Source organism: Belonocnema kinseyi, chromosome 3 (assembly GCF_010883055.1).
Source record: "Belonocnema kinseyi isolate 2016_QV_RU_SX_M_011 chromosome 3, B_treatae_v1, whole genome shotgun sequence".
NCBI classification, from domain to species: Eukaryota; Metazoa; Arthropoda; class Insecta; order Hymenoptera; family Cynipidae; genus Belonocnema; species Belonocnema kinseyi.
In genome coordinates this window covers 24,181,440-24,197,996 of record NC_046659.1, presented here as the reverse complement: position 1 = coordinate 24,197,996, position 16,557 = coordinate 24,181,440, and the positions used below count along the sequence as shown (strand labels likewise).

The window sequence follows — 16,557 nt, the reverse complement described above, 5'->3', positions numbered from 1 at the left end:
AAATATTACGCAAATGTCACTATGTCTTGTTCTTGCTCTACTTTTGTTAATTTCTCGTCAAATAATTTTATTATGTACAGAAAGGTTGAGTGTGGAGCGTTAAAATAGAAACAAAAACTAAGCCTCTATTTTGACGTCCCAACTGGAAGATTTGAAAATGTATTCCCATAAGAGCGCTAAAGCAGGGGCAAAAATCGTATGAAAATCTTTTCTACTTTACAACCCTAGCTCCTAAAAATATCAGCGTGAAGAGTGTCAAAATGGGGCCTACATTTCGACTTGGGCAGCGCCAATCTGTATAATAATACTCACATCTATGAGCTCAGGGTCCTCGCGATCCTCAGCAATTCATCATCGCTTTAGATAAACTTAAACAAACTTGTCAATCGAAAATCCTTACTAATCTCTCTTATGTACGTTTCGACGATGCGTTAATCATTGTGAAGCTAGCTTGCATCAGATTAATTGATTTGCAGGTCATCCATATAAAATGCATAAGAGACTAAATGTGCGACATAATTAGGATCGCCGCAAAAGTGCCCAGGGTGATTGTGATGTGCGAGAGGTAACGGCACAAGTGTTATGCAAAAGAGCATTGCCCTGAAAAACGGTTCTGTGGAAGGTGACGCTGTTTGTTGTCACACGCTATTTCCCAGATGAGATAGTGGATCTCGTTTTCCACCAGTTATTGATATAATCTGGTCCTGCAGCGGAAAAGATCTTCGCGCCCGCCAGTGGTTTCATCATCTCGCCACCAGTGATTGATGGACATTCCTCTTTAGGTCTTATGAAGTTGTCGCAAAGCACCTTAGAGCAGATAATTTTCTCAGTGCCTTTCTTCAATTGGCGTTGGACTTTTAACTCTTTCGTCGAAAAGTTCCAACCTCCTCGGGCTTAGGAGATCTTTGAAAGAAGCAGGAAGATCGCTGAAAAGGCACGATGGGCCAGAGAGAACATGTTCATTCTTCCAAAGCTACCCCAGCAACTTATATACTGTCCTTTTTGCGTTAGATAATACCCGTATTTTGTCAGCAAATCGTGCTCCTTAATTATCAGCAGCTATGACTTTTTCAGTATGTGGCAGTATATCCTCATTTTGCGGGCGAACATTCGATACTTTTTAGTAAACGACCGACGAGATGTTACGTTGTCCATCACACACTGAAAACGAGACGAATTCTATTCTGCCCAGTCAATCTACTTGTTTAGTGGGTGCAAGCGTATTTTAGTCCGCCTTTGATGTAAGCCTTCAATTAGATTCAGCGAAAGGTCTAACCGAATTTATGTTAATTTCTTGTTAATGTGTTTGTTAATGATTTTATCCTGAAATCGACATCATCTCCGAGGGGATGCCTGTTTCCCGTGATGGTCTAACGTCGTTTAACGTCTTCATCTGCGGCTTGTTCGTATAGTTGATTGAAATTTTGTCATAAGAACAACTACGGTATTTTACCGAGAGCAGGTATCATTCTAGAAAATTGAAACTGCTCCCAGCAAAATCGCGGTAAAGTTTTAGCTGTAGCAACGTCTCACAACCATGAGATGTGTGGGTATAATCTGTGATAAACTTAGTATGTACTTTACCGCAATTTTGCCGGAAGCGGGTGCAATTGTCTCAAATGGCACCCGCTCCTGGTGAGATCCCGCATTTGTCCTAAGAACACAATTTTAAAGATATGTATATATATATATATAACAGTCGGAAATTGTCAGGCAGATCAGCGAAAGTACTTCGAAGCGTGCCTGCACCAAATTTTAGTCGCTTTAGCAGCGAGTCCGGCCTTCTGTGATGCTCGCCGACTGAAACTTGACGCAAACACGCTTAGTTGTTCATTTTCATATCTTGGGAACCCCTGAATACTTTTAAAGTTTTATTGGCTTAAATTGAGCATGAGATTTAAGAGATGGCGCCCTGTAAATTTCAGTGTTTATCTAAAAAAGTTTCTCGCTCAATTTTTAAACGAGTAATCACGTTTCAAAGTCAGTAGTGATTTTTAATCTTTTAGTAGTACTTTCGGTGATCGTACTGACAATTTCCGATGGTAGTGTACACACACACATATATATATATGAGAAATTGTACTTAGGAAACTGAGTACAGTTGTAGTAAACATGAGAATTATATTCATTTCAAGATTTGTTAACAGATAATCCACTATGGACTTCTACGCATATAATAAATGAGATTTGGCTATTCCTTGCGGATAGGGTAACCGTAAAGAGTTTGAAATTGAAAAAAAATGCGGGTGTATACTAGCGATTTTATAAAGAGAGCAAAAAATTATATTGGCTTATAAACATAGCCTAATGCTCACGGAGGTATCGGTTGTCTTTGGGAAGTTCTGAGACGTCCCTAGAATGCCATTATCTGTCAAATTGTTATCCTGTAGACATATGATGTCTTTAAGATATCCTTGAGACATAAGATATCTGAAAGAAAACATCTGGATCCTTAGTAGCGCCCAAGATATGTCTTTTTGACGTCCTAAATGTGACTCTTGTCCCATTGCTTACTATAAAGTGGCTAAATATTGGTGGCGTGATGAGTTTTTCACATTTCCTCAACCCTGCAATTACTTACCTTAAGAAAATAGTGCATCCGAACGCCAGATAATCATAATATAAACCTTTATAATCGCCTCTATTTACTAGTGATGCGGATAATAAAATTCTCTGGCATTTGATTCACCTTGGCTCTTCATTGTGTTTGAGAGTTTAATAAAATAATTATGACAACTTTAGATAGTTTAAAATTTGGTTTCATGTGAATAAGTGTGTATTATATTTATGTACTCACGGAAACGGGGACATGGGAAGTGTTTGGGACTCCAAAGATATTTAAAGGATAGGCACTGGCTTCATGGGGTCTTTCTGCAGACGCCCCAAAAACGCCGCATATCCTCGAGTCCGTTTTATTCCTGTGGTTTATTGGGAGTAATATTTTGCACTTATATATGCAGATGGCTTTTAACAATTTCGAAGTCTCTCTCAACTTTTTTCTGTGCATATTTGACACATATATCAAGAATTATCAAGACGTCTATGGAATCCACAAAAAATTTCGCTGATTCCTAATGAACGTCTAGTGAACGGTTTATGCGAACTTATTTGCACGGGCATGTCAATCTGAAAGGGTTTTGCTAAGGCATTTTTATATTGCTTTTCTATGTTAACGCAGTTTCGCATCAAATACCACTCGTTTTTGACGAAGAGACACATTTGACAATTATAAAAAAAAAAATCGAACGCAATGGGACTACTACCCGTAACAAGAACCAGTTTTTCACCATATGAGCATCGTCTTCTTTTTCCGCTCTTGACAGCCACATTGAATTTTCGAATCACGTGACGATAATATGTGGCGCAGAAAACAGGACGGTGATAGTAGCGATGATAGTGAACAGAGTAAAAATGATTAGGCACATTCTGTCGATCACCATGGCAGCGAATTTCCAGTCGTTTGTTATCTTCGTATTTACTTCGTCCTCCTTCAGTTGGTCCGTGATTATCTGCAAAAGAAAAACATTTTGTGAAGTAGCGGGCATAGACCTACAAATTCTACTTCCCAAGCTCTCTGGAAAATAATATGAAAACGTTATTAGAACATTCCCTAAATGAATACATTATCAATGACTTAAAAATAATCTAGCGCTCACTACAAAAGGATAATGTGGAATATCCTGAGATGTTAAGGAGATGTTTTTGTGCCGTTTGAATTACCCATAAGCGTATTAAAAGCATTAGGAAAAGCACTAATGATGTTCTATGAATCTGCTCTAGATATGTCTTGGATGTACTCGAGATATCTTGGGACATAAATGGTTTATCAGTGGATAAACGGAGCCGTTCTTAAGCACAGATTCTAGTTACCGACATGATACTGACATGGTTCTGTCTCATGCTAAAAAAACGTGGTTCATGTCAGTGTCAAATTTAGAATGTTGTTTTTCAAATTTAAGAATCATGTATCGAAGAAGCGAGTTTATCTCTTCAACAACAAATTTCTTAACAGTTCACTGTATGATATTTTCCAATAAACTAATTAGTAACGTAACATTTTTTGTATAGAATTGGGCAGCAAACATAGGTATAACGTGTATCGGTCATTGTAAATTACACTCAAGAAGTATAAGTTGTCACTTATCTGATGTCATCTCATTGATATTTTCAATAACAAATCTGCATGAATTTCAATAATTCCGTAAATTCCTTTAATTGCACGAATTCGTCGAATGGCATAAATACCTTAAATTCTATGAATTCCTTGAATTCCATGAGTTCCTTGAATTCCATGAATTCCTTGAATTCCATGAGTTCCTTGAATTCCATGAATTCCTTGAATTCCTTGAATTCCTTGAATTCCATTAATTCCATGAATTTCTTGGATTCCGTGAATTCATCGAATTGTATAAATTCTTTAAATTGCATGAATTCCTTGAATTCCACGAATTCCATAAATACACGCCCTCATCCGCTACCTTACCAAAAAACTGGTTTTACAGAAACAGGTAAACAAATTTTCGGTACTGGTAAAAAAATTACCGGTACCGAAAATTTTTTTACCGGTTTTTAAGAAGCATATTTTAAGGATAGCCCCTAGACTGTCGGAAAAAGATAATAAAAAATAATTATTTCCACATATTTTTAATGCTACTGTTTGATTCTCAATGTCGGACATCTTGCTGTCTGGTTTGTCAGACTAAAAAATTTTCGAAAAGGTTATTCGCTTGACGAGTCACAGATGTGCCTTCCAAACCCACCACATTTTGGAAAGGCGTATGGGTTTGACCAACATTATTTGTGTAAGCAGTCACAGAGGTGCCTTCCAACCCCCCACGAGATGTTAGGAAAGGGTGGAGGTTCGACCAATATAATTTCTGTTACCTGTCACAGGATATACGCTTCATTCAATAAATAAAAAGTTAGATATAAATTGAATGTTTCATTTAATAACCTGAAAAATACTAAGTTATATACAAATATACACAGAAAAAAAGGTTTTGATTCGAAACCAAAAGTGGGCTTATTTCCAGGTGTAACATAAAGAAGACCAGCTCCCCTAAAAACTAGCATAACTTGAAATCTTTCAAACGAACTACTTTTAGATCTGCAAGTTAGACCCGATGTAGTCTTGAAAGTAGTCGGTAGCGATAATGTGGGCTAACATCAAGCCACTGCATGGTTTAGAAACTAGTTGTTAGCTAGAAGGTAGGCTAACATCAAGCCGCAGCATAATTTTAAAAGTAGTATATAGCCAGACTGTGGGCTTACATTAAATCACTTTATCAATTTAAAAGAAGTGCTAAATATAACCTAATGAGGCCTGTATGATAAATCAAAATACGTCATAGAAAACTGAGTGCCTGCTCCAATATTATGAAATATCATTATGAAATGTGGGGCGAGGTCTTTGATTTCAAGCCAAAGAAGTGGACAGTGATAGGAGTTCCAGACGCGAAGTCAACTGGTACATAACGTTTAAAGTCGCGGGACTCAACTCGTACACAAAATAGGCATTACTATCTCAATTCACCTGCACCGCTTTGACAGTATCTCTGCCCAAATACGTAAAGATGCGCATCTTTAGGTTATTTCGTGATGCAGTTAATTATTCACTTGGTGAACACAGTCTCTACGCAACCAATTAAGGAACAGATCGGTGGGACGACTATATGACGTGTCTCGCTCGGCTCGCTCAGCTGCTGTGACCTCGCAATTCTTTGAAATTAGCTATAGCTATTCAGAGGTCTAAAAGCTACATCATGAGGGCTAAAGCGAGCCGCATTGCCTTCTTATTTAGATCCCAATCTTGCTGAATTCTTTGTAGGCCATAAATAAAAACCAGCTTTTTATGTTCAGATATATTTAATCTCATTTATTAATAAAAAATTTAATTTTTTAACTTCAAAAAATTAACTTGAAAGATAAAAAAAGTAAACAATACTCATTGCTTACACCTGATTCTTAAAGGGGTTAGGGCCGATTTCACCAACTCTGATTAAATCGTTAATAATTGATTAGCCTTACTTAATCAATACTTTGCGTTCCACCAATCTTTGAATCATGATTAGGGAAAGATAATCATGGGTGAACTTAACCTCCCAATAATGGCTGCTTATGGAGTTTAATCAGTGATTAAAGTGACATAACCCCGAAATTTAAGTGCAAGTGCATTGAGTGCATTTAACTCTTCCTGTTTTTATGGTTAATTTATCTTTTCCAGTTAAAAATTGAAACTACTTGTTTCAAACCATATGCATTTTCTAACAAATTCTTTGTTTTTATGTAGAAAATTGATCTTCTTACCTGAAAATTTGTTTTCATTTGTTAGTGGAAAATTGTTTAAAGTAAAAATTTTACTGTTTTGCATTATAAATCTCAATCTAACATACAATACAACCCGTCTTCCATTTGTGTAATGCAAGAAAGTACTATATAGGCGATTTTAATTCGGTTTCCAAATCTCCCGCGCTCGGGATCTTGCGCTGATTGGTCAAAGTCTTCGAGACTCAGAAGACGTGCGCAAAATATACGTATACACAAATTCTGAAAAAAAGGTTATGTTCCCCAGGATTCACCGTGCATTTCAAATAAATAATTAGTTGCGTATTAAATACAATGTAACACAGTATTAGAATGTGTTCACAAATACATTCGGGATGTGCATTAAGTACTTCCTTAACAATTGGAGTTTGGTTTCACTTATGTAACGGTATGTAACGGTACGTGAGTGATATTTGACGTTTGAGACGTGTCAAAATCGTTTTGTACTTCTATCTTAATTAAATAAATAAAGTGAATATCTGCAGGTTGTACATAATTAATTGGTGATAAAATCTGTTGTTTTACTTATTTTATAAAATATGGGAATCAAACGCTTTTGACTAACTGCAACGAAAATTCTAATCCGTGTGATTATAAAAATTGCAACGATGAATCTGAGATTCAAATGATGAGAGGTAAGAAGCGGCGAATTATTCTTATGAGCTGGGTGTTTAGCGATCTTGAAAATTTCGTCTCCGCTACTATAGAATCTTAAAATATAGATTTTTTGTGATAATTGACTTAGAAATTATAAAAATTATTATCTGAAATCTTCAATATTAACTCAGCTTCAGAATAGACTTTGCGCACGTGCCAGGATTTTACGGCATTACCGTATTTTTCGAACAGTTTTGCGTTGAAATGTATGGAAAATATTGTAAATAAAAATAACAACGAAAATTAAATGTGTAAATAAAACAGAGCTTAAAAAAAAATTTTAAGTATATTCTGAAAAAAACTGCGAAAAAGTGTGAAAAGTGTGGTGAGCAAGCCCATTATTTACATTTGATGACATCTGTCGTCTTCAAAAAAATGTTTAAAAATCACGGAAGATGATATTCCAGGAGAAAAATTAGTACACACATCGGTGGAAGAGCGCAGTGTTAAATAGCTTAAACGATGAATAAAATATAGGAAACGATCTTTAAAAGGGGAAAAAAGTGATTCAGTAGAAAGGTTAGTTGAGGTTGTGCTTGGCAGGTATTAATATTTTCTTTCTTTGCTAAAATTTGCTCCCATATTAAATAAAGTATTCTTATCGGGGTTTCAAAACTCCTAAATTTTTTGATAAAAATAAAATATATTCATTACTTTCACTTGAGAACGCAAAACTATGATAGTTACGTATGTATAACATGATTATATGAAAGAAGGAAACTTTGTTAGTACATTTCTTATACTAGGTAATCACTAACAAATGGCTTTTTAATGTCTAAACTTGAAAAAGAGAAGTAGAAAATACAATATTGTGTTATTTTATATGTTTATGAATATCAAATATTTACTGAAAAAAAGTTCGCAACTGCAGATCTTCTATAAAAGAAAATATTTATACCTGCTATACAAAACCTCAACTAACCTTTCCACTGAATCACGTTTTTTTCCCGTTAATGCCGGTTGTCTACATTTAGGACATCGTTTTAACTGCTCAATACTGTGCTCTTCTACTGATTCGTGCACTAATTTTGCATCTGGAACATCATCTTCCGTGAGTTTCGCCGAATTTTTAAGCATTTTTTAGAAGATCACAGGTGCCAACAGATGCAAATAATGGCCTTGGTTGCCGCACTCTTTGCACTTTTTTCACCGTTTTTTTTCAAATAGACTTAAAAATGATCAACCTTCAAAATCTCTGTTATTTACAAATTAATTTTTTGTTGTTGTTTTTATTAAAAATATTTTCCATACATTTCGACACAAAACTGTTCGAAAAATACGGATATGATGTAAAATTTCGGCACGTGCGCACCACCGACGTCTAGAATGAAAAGTTCTATTGGGATGAACCATGGCCATCTCACGGAATTTTCAAGAGTTTCACCACTCGGTTTTTTAGTATATACCATATAACAAAACATTGATAAAGATTTCAAAATGTTTCAAAGGTTTTAAGATATTTAAAAGGATTTTGAACATTTTATAAGAGCGTGTTTATCAGATTTTAAATATTTCATAACAATTTTACAAAGATTTTTAAACTTTTAAAAGATTTAAAGGGTTTCAAAGATTTTGAAAAAATTACATACAGTTCACCAGATTTCAAATATTTAAAAATATTTAGAAGATTTAAAAGGTTTTAAAACATTTAAGAAGCTTTTTTTACTAATTATAGATTTCAAATGACTCAATGATTGCAACGAATAAAAAAGATATAGCAAACAAAGATTTAAGCAAAATTTCCCAAAGAATCCACGTCCCGAGAATTTTTGTGAACACACCCTAATATTGTGTTACATTCTTTTTAATTCGTAACTAATTATTTATTTGAAATGCGTCGTGAATCCTGGGGAACATAACCTTTTTTCAGAATTTGGTTATACGTAAATTTTGCGCACGTCTTCTGAGTCTCGAAGACTTTGACCAATCAGCGCAAGATCTTGAGCGCGGAAGATTTGAAAATCGAATTAAAATCGCTTATACCCTACCGAAAGAAATCTCTGAGTTTTCTTTAGCGATATAGCTTGGCCCATTTGAGTCTATAAACAAAGTCGATTTGAAACAAAATAGTCTCGGAGATAGTTTGAGAGATTTGGGTCCTTTTCAAGATCCTTTTAGTGGTCGTTTTAAGATTGGTGCGACGGTAATATAATGTTCCTTTTGTATTCATCACGTACCTGGCGGACAGAGTTATTTACAGTAGTTGGTCGTGGCTAATCCGCTCTCCCTTTTTAAATTTCTCTTCAAATTATTAACACTTTTTTTTAATTGATGAATTTTCTCATTATACTTATTTATAATTATAATATATATACTGATATACAATTTTCTAGTTGAATTCAAAAATGTTGTCTTTTTTGGGGAATCTCATTCCATTTACGAGAAACGTTCTATTAATTCCAATTTTAAGCATTAATAAAAAAGTTAGATATCTGAAGTCATTGAAATCCGTAGATTCCAAATTATTATGTTTTAGGCTGTTAACTATGAAATTAAAAAAAATCTACTTCTAAATTTTAATCCTAAAGCTTAACAAAGGACCCTTGAGTGTCGGCTACTCTATTGGATAGACTCTCTGCTTGTTAGTTATGATCGTATTCTTGTTTCAATTTCGGAAAGGATATTTTAAAGCCTTCAGACCATTTAAACGAGCTTCCTGGACCTTTAAAAATATCTACCTGAGTGCCTGCGGAGAATTTCTCTGAGCTTCTTTGACCTAAAGAATTTTTAGTATATACTCAAAGATTCTTTTCGGTAGGGTATAGTACTTTTTTGCATTACACAAATGCAAGACGGGTTGCATTGTATGCTAGAGTTTATATAATTATATTCTCGATGACTACATAGTAAACGTCCTTACTGTATACACGTATAGTCATTAGTATAATCTTCGTAAACAAATCCACTGTAGCCAGCGAGCGACCATCCGAGCGTATACGCATATATAATATTAAGAAGAATTGAAGTTCATGCAATAGTGCGCGTTCATACATATTTCTTTTTGCCATGCGCCAGCGTGAAACACAAAACACAACATCACTAACCCCATTTTTCGTATGGTGGTTTAGAAAGATTGCAAGGCGTTCGTAACGAAATGTACAACATTCTGTTTCACTTTTTTTAAAGCACTATATTAATTTTCGTTATTCGAATCCATTACAAAATTTAATACAGCGACTCAGAAATAGTGTAATTTTTTATGCCAGAGTGTAAATTCGTACGATTTATTCTACTCAAAGATACTAGTCTGCATTTTCATAGTCACTATTTGACTTTTTCTAACCAAAGCTCGATTATCCCTTAATTCGTACACTTTATTTGAATTATGGATATGCAATAAAAGAAATATTAATATCCAAAGTCTCTTCGTCCTGAACAAATATCGACTTCATGTTTTATATTAAAATAATGAACCAATAAAATTTTTTATTATGTAGGAATTTTCAGTCACAGTAACTGAAAATTCCTAAACTGCAACCTCGACTATTTTAATATTCACTCCGAATTCAATTTTCGAATTTTTGATCGCCGCGCTTCCCCCGAATAGAGAAACTGTTCAAAGAAAAACTCATATACATAGAACTCAATGGATACAAAATATATGTTGATAAAACGTTATTTCTGCCTAGACTTTAATTGTATTCGGCGTGTTCGAAACGTTTTGTTATGATTTGTTCTTCTTATACAACTTTAATTTCTCAATTTTAATTTGAAATTATTTGATTTCGTTTATGAAATATTCTAGGTTAAAAATTTTGCAGGTTTGCGATTTTGCTCTTTGAATATTAATATGATCAGGGAAAATGAAAAATTGGTCAGTGGGAAATAAGAGAAAATTAAAAATAAAGTTTTGAAAAGGTTTCCAAATCTTTTGAAAATTCAACTAGTTCAATAGAAAATTAACTTATTTTTAAATCTCATATTTCAATGTCAAAAAGTCAAACTAAAATCTTTTTTGGTTGGAAATTGAACTATTTTTCGCAAATTTGTCTTCTTATTTTAAACCTTAATTCATTTGACTAGAAATTGCATCTTTCTTTGATAAAAATGCAACGGCTTGGCTTAAAATTCCAGAATTTTTTAAGAAGTTTTTTTCTGCTTTGTTAATAATTCATATTTTTGGGTAGAAAATGCAACAATTCTCATAGAACATTTCTTTCTCAATTGAAACTCATATTCTTCTGTCGAAAAATGAAACTGAAATCTTTTTTGGATAAAAATTAAACTAGTTTTTTGATGATTTGTATGTTTCATTTGAGAGTAGAAAAGTATTTTTCGTATGAAAATTCAATTTGTTTCAATTTGTATTTTTGGTTTAAAAATTAATCCGTTTTTCTAAAAATTTCATCTTTCTTGGATAAAAACACTAGTATTTGATTGAAAGTTAATCTTTTCTCTGTTTGAGGATAGAACTTTTTTTTTAATTTGGTTCAACCACTTTCTTAAGAAATCATTTTTTTAGGCAACATTCATATTTTATTTGAAACTTCATATTTTCTAGTTGAAAATTCAATTTTTCATGAAAAAAATTAAAAACGAATATTATTTATAAAAAATAAAGTATCCTTTTGTATCAAATATGTGAGGAAATTACTATAATTATATAAATATATGATTTTTTGGTTCATTAATATTAATATAAAATTGCAGTATATATTACATGGGCTGAAAAGTCTTTGGCCTTGCACATAGATGGTGTTGCAAACCACAAATGCTTGGGCTTGCGCGATGGTACCAACCTTTACTAGAACGCTGTCAAAATTTCATGGCATTTCATTAACTCGTTCTCAAGTTATTGCTCTCGAAGTGACACTATCTCTGTTATTTTTGTTTACCATCGAAAAAAGTGAATTTCGTGTTTTGGTAAAGCATTGCTTCCTGATGGGAAAAATACTGCTCAAGCAAAGCAATGGCTTGATAAGTGTTACGAAACATCTCCTTGGCGGACCGAAGGAACCGAATGGAGCCTCTACAAAGTACCCGTAAAGACCCCATTGGGTCCCCATTCGGTTCACTTTTGAAAAACTCAAAAAAATAGCAAAATCAACTTTTAAATTGTTGAAATTCAGATTCTACGTTAAAATTCCCTATAAAAGGTCACGGAATAATCGCAATAGTTCGTTTTGTAACCGAAGGAACCGAATGGGGTTTTTACAGGTACTTTGTAGAGGCTCCATTCGGTTCCTTCGTACTGCCAGGGCTGCCCCAGCCAATTCAATTGTAAAGTATTGGTTTCATGAATTTTGTCGTGACCGTACCACCACAACCGATGCACTACGCTCAGGAAGGCCAAATGAGGCAGTCACGCCGGAAAATATTTTAAAAGATCGTGAAATTGTGTTAAATGATCGCAAACTGAAATTGAGCGAGCTAGCGATGACCATAAGCATCTCAAAGAAACGCGTTGATCATATCATTTATGAATGTTTACACATGAAGAAGTTGTGCGCGCGATGTGTTGTCCCGCTCATTCTGCTCGCGATTCGACCGATAAATTGAAGAAATTGCGCTACGAATTGGTTCCCCACCCTCCGTATTCCCAGATTTAGCCCCGAGCAACTATTTCCTGTTTCACCGGTTGAAAATGTGGCTCTCTGGCAAGCGATTTTACTCAAATGAAGGCGTAGAGTTGGAAACAAACGCCTATTTTGAAGGACTTGACGCGCAGCACTACAAAACTGGCATCGAAATGTTAGACGACCGCTACAATAAGTACATTGTAAAGCAAAAAAAAATTTAACCTAATCATTTTTTTTTTAATTTAATGATTTTTTAATGATTTTTGTGGAGGGCGCTACTGAATTCTTGATAATCTAGCGCCGCCGTGTTTTATCGAAAACTAATATAGCAAACAAATATTTTGGTTTTGATAAAAAATAGCCAAAAATATGCAATGTATGACATTCTGTTTTTCGTTAGTGTCACCGCTGAGTTGTCTGATCTCCGCCGTATTGAAAAAAGTCCATATCTAAATAGATGGAACTTTCTTATAAAATAGTAACATGGTACTTTTAAGCTTAATTATTTCTCACCCCTAATTTCTAAAAAAATAACCGCCGTCCAGTTCAACGATTAGGTCTATTAAGCTAGCCCCTCTACAACTGAAGTTCCCAAATTTCTTTGTATCAAAATTTTGTATTTTTTTTTACTTTTTGAGATGAATTGTCGATTTTTGGTCACCACTACTTTTTATGAAAATCTGAATTTCGGGTGGAGGTGCTAATGTAGCCAACACCTCCACTATATGAAAATTAAAACAAAATAAAATCAAATAGTCAGAATTTAGGATTTTGTTGGGCTCTTGAACGCAACAACAACCAATTTCCATAAGACCTACAAAAAAATGCAAAAAATATCCCCATTTTCAAAAAATCACCCCCTTCCGAAAAATAAAATCTGCAAAACACAAAATGCACCAGATTTTGGGCTCTTGAATGCACTAAATAAAAATTCAGAAAAACCACAACTATGAAAAAAAACGACCAAACATCGGAGTGGGTATTTTTGAGGAGCCCAAAAAGCAGAGACTCCATTGACAATGGAAAATTCTCAAAATGATTTTTTTTTGCAATTTCAAATCTACGTAGTAGAGAGAGATTGCTTTAGACGTTAATGATTGAGCTGATTTTAGAGATTAGGGGTTTGAGCCCAAAAATCGGAGTAGGTATTTTCAAGGAGCCCAAAAATCAGAGACTCCATTGAGACTGGAAAATTCTCAAAAAGATGATATTTTTTACAATTTCAAATCTACGTTGTAGAGAGAAATTGATTTTAGAGATTAGGGGTTTGAGCTCAAAAATTGGAGTAGGTATTTCCAAGGAGCCCAAAAATCAAATACTTCATTCACACTGGAAAATTCTCAAAAAGATTATTTTTTTACAATTTCATATGTACTTAGTAGAGAGGGGATGATTTTAGACGTTAATGGTTAGGTTGATTTTAGAGATTAGGGGTTTGAGCCCAAAAATCGGAGTAGGTATTTTCGAGGAGCCCAAAAATCAGAGATTTGATTGATATTGAAAAATTCTTAAAAAGATTATTTTTTTGACAAACTCGTATCTACGTGGTAGCGAGGAGTTGATCTTAGAGATCAGGGGCTTCAGCTTAAAAATCGGAGTGGGTATTTTCGAGGAGCCCAAAAATCAAAGACTCTATTGACATTGGAAAATTCGCAAAAAGATTACATTTTGACAAAGTCATATGTATGTTGTAGAGAAGGGTTAATTTTATACGTTAAGGGTTGAATCCCAAAAATCGGAGTGGGTTTTTTTCAAGGAGCGCAAAAATCAGAAACTCCATTGATACTGGAAAATCCTCAAAAAGATTATTTTTTGACAATTTCATATGTACTTGGTAGAAAGGGGTTGATTTTAGAGATTAAGGGATAGAGCCCAAAAATCAGAGTGGGTATTTTCGAGAAACCTCAAAATCAGAGACTCCATTGTTATTAGAAAATTCTCAAAAAGATTTTTTTCTGATAAACTCATATCTACGTGGTGGAGAGGGGTTCATTTTAGAGATCAGGGGCTTGAGCTTGAAAATCGGAGTGGATATTATCGTTAGCCCAAAAATCAGAGAATCTATTCTAACTGAAAAATTCTCAAGAATATTTTTTTTCGACAGAGTCATCTCTACGTGGTAGAAAGTGGTTGCTTTTAGACATCAAGAGCTGGAGCCCAAAAATAGAAGCGCGTATTTTCGAAGAGCAAAAAATCATAAACTCTATTGATACCGAAAAATTCTCAAAAAGATTATTTCTTTGACAATTTCACATCTACGTGGTAGCGAGGGGTTGATTTTAGACGTTAAATGTTGGGGCCCGAACATTGGAGAGGGTATTTTCGAGGAACTCAAAAATCAGATACTCAATTGACACTGGAAAGTTCTCAAAAGGATTATTTTTTACAATTTCATATCTAAGCGGTAGGGAGGGGCTGATTTAAGACGATAAATGTTGAGGCCCAAAAATTGGGGAAGGTATTTTTGAGGAGCCCAAAAATCAGACTCCATTGATACAGGAAAATTCTTAAAAGGATTAGTTTTTTCGAATTTCATAACTACGTGGTAGAGAGGGGTTGATCTTAGACGCCAATGTTTAGAGCCCAAAAATCGGAGTGGTTATTTTCAAGGAGCACAAAAATCAGAGACGCTGTTGACACTACAAACTTGTTAAAAAGATTATTTTTTGACAAAATCAGATCTACGTGGTAGAGAGGGGTTGTTTTAGACGTTAAGGTTTGGAGTCGAAAATCGGAAAGGGTATTTTCGAGGATACGGGCTGGAGCCCAAAAATCAGTGTTCGTATTTTTGAAGAGTCCAAAAACCAGAGAATCTAGTACTACGCTGAGGCGTTAGGCCACGCCCCTTTTCTCTCAGGTGTCGAATTATATGCTTTTAGATCATAGAGTCTGAGACTTTAAATCACGTAAAAATTTTTGCTCTAAAATCACGCCCTTCCGTGAATTAATCAATTGAAATTTCTCTCCACGTAGTAACGCTGTAAAATTCCGAAAAAGGTTTTTTGTACTTCGTCGATATCATATCTACGTAGTCATATCTAAGTAATATATAATCATATCTAATTATATCTATGATCGGTGGGCTCTTTACAAATACCCTCTATGATTTTTAGGCTCCAACCCTTAACGTCTAAACTCAACCCCTCTACCATGTAGATATGAATTTGTCACAAAATAAACTTTTTGAAAAATTCACAGTGGCAATTGAGTTCATGATTTTTGGGCTCCTCAAAAATACCCTCTCTGAATATCGGGCTCAAACCACTAATCTGTAAAATTAACCCCTCTAACACGTAGATTTGAAATTGTAAAAAAATCATCTTTTTGAGAATTTTAGATTGTCAATGAAGTCTCTGATTTTTGGGCTCCTCGACAATACCCACTGCGATTTCTAGGCTCCAATCCTTAACTTCTAAAATAAACTCCTCTCTACCACGTAGATATGAAATTGTAAAAAAAATAATCCTTTTTAGAATCTTCCAGCTTCCATGGAGTCTCTGATTTTTTGGCTTTTCGAAAATACCCACTCCGATTTTTGGGTTCCAACTCCTAACGTCTAAAATCAACCCATCTCCACAACGTAGATATGAATTTGTCGAAAAATAATGTTTTTGAGAATTTTTTAGTGTCAATGGAGTCTCTGATTTTTGGAATCTTCAAAAATACCAATATCGAGGTTTAAGTTTTTACTGGCGGTTTGGTGTTTTTGTACGTAGCGGTGGTTTTTCTGAATTTTTATTTGGTGCATTCAAGAGCCAAAAATAAGCGCACAATTCTCATGTTTTTTGTTTTTTCCGAATTTGAATTCTTATATAGGGGATAGTTTTATTTTTAGCAGGGGTTGTTCATAGAAATTGGTTGTCATTGCGTTCAAGAGCCCAAAAAAGCCTTAAATTCTGGCGTGTTTGATTTTCTTTTCTTGTAATTTCTATAAAGTGGAGATACTGGCTTGATTAGCACCTACGAGGGTGGATTGATAAGTTTCCGGCCTGACCAAGAGATGGCGCCACTAGGCCTACCTTGAGGTGGCGTTCTATAGTACCATCCTTAGATAGCT

The 16,557-nt window shown here is 34.6% G+C and overlaps 1 protein-coding gene across 1 annotated transcript in view; it reads right to left on the bottom strand.

Annotated features, from left to right (window-relative positions):
- Window positions 1–2,583: 2,583 nt before the first annotated feature.
- LOC117170347 (neuronal acetylcholine receptor subunit alpha-7-like) overlaps window positions 2,584–16,557 on the bottom strand; it is a 1,604,403-nt gene continuing 1,590,429 nt past the window's right edge. Inside the window, exons 12-13 of the mRNA XM_033357087.1 lie at window positions 2,798–3,509; window positions 2,584–2,696 (exon numbers count right to left, since the gene is read on the bottom strand). Coding sequence (XP_033212978.1) covers window positions 3,342–3,509 — 168 coding nt within the window. The 3' untranslated portion in view covers window positions 2,584–2,696; window positions 2,798–3,341. The remainder of the gene's footprint in view (window positions 2,697–2,797; window positions 3,510–16,557) is intronic.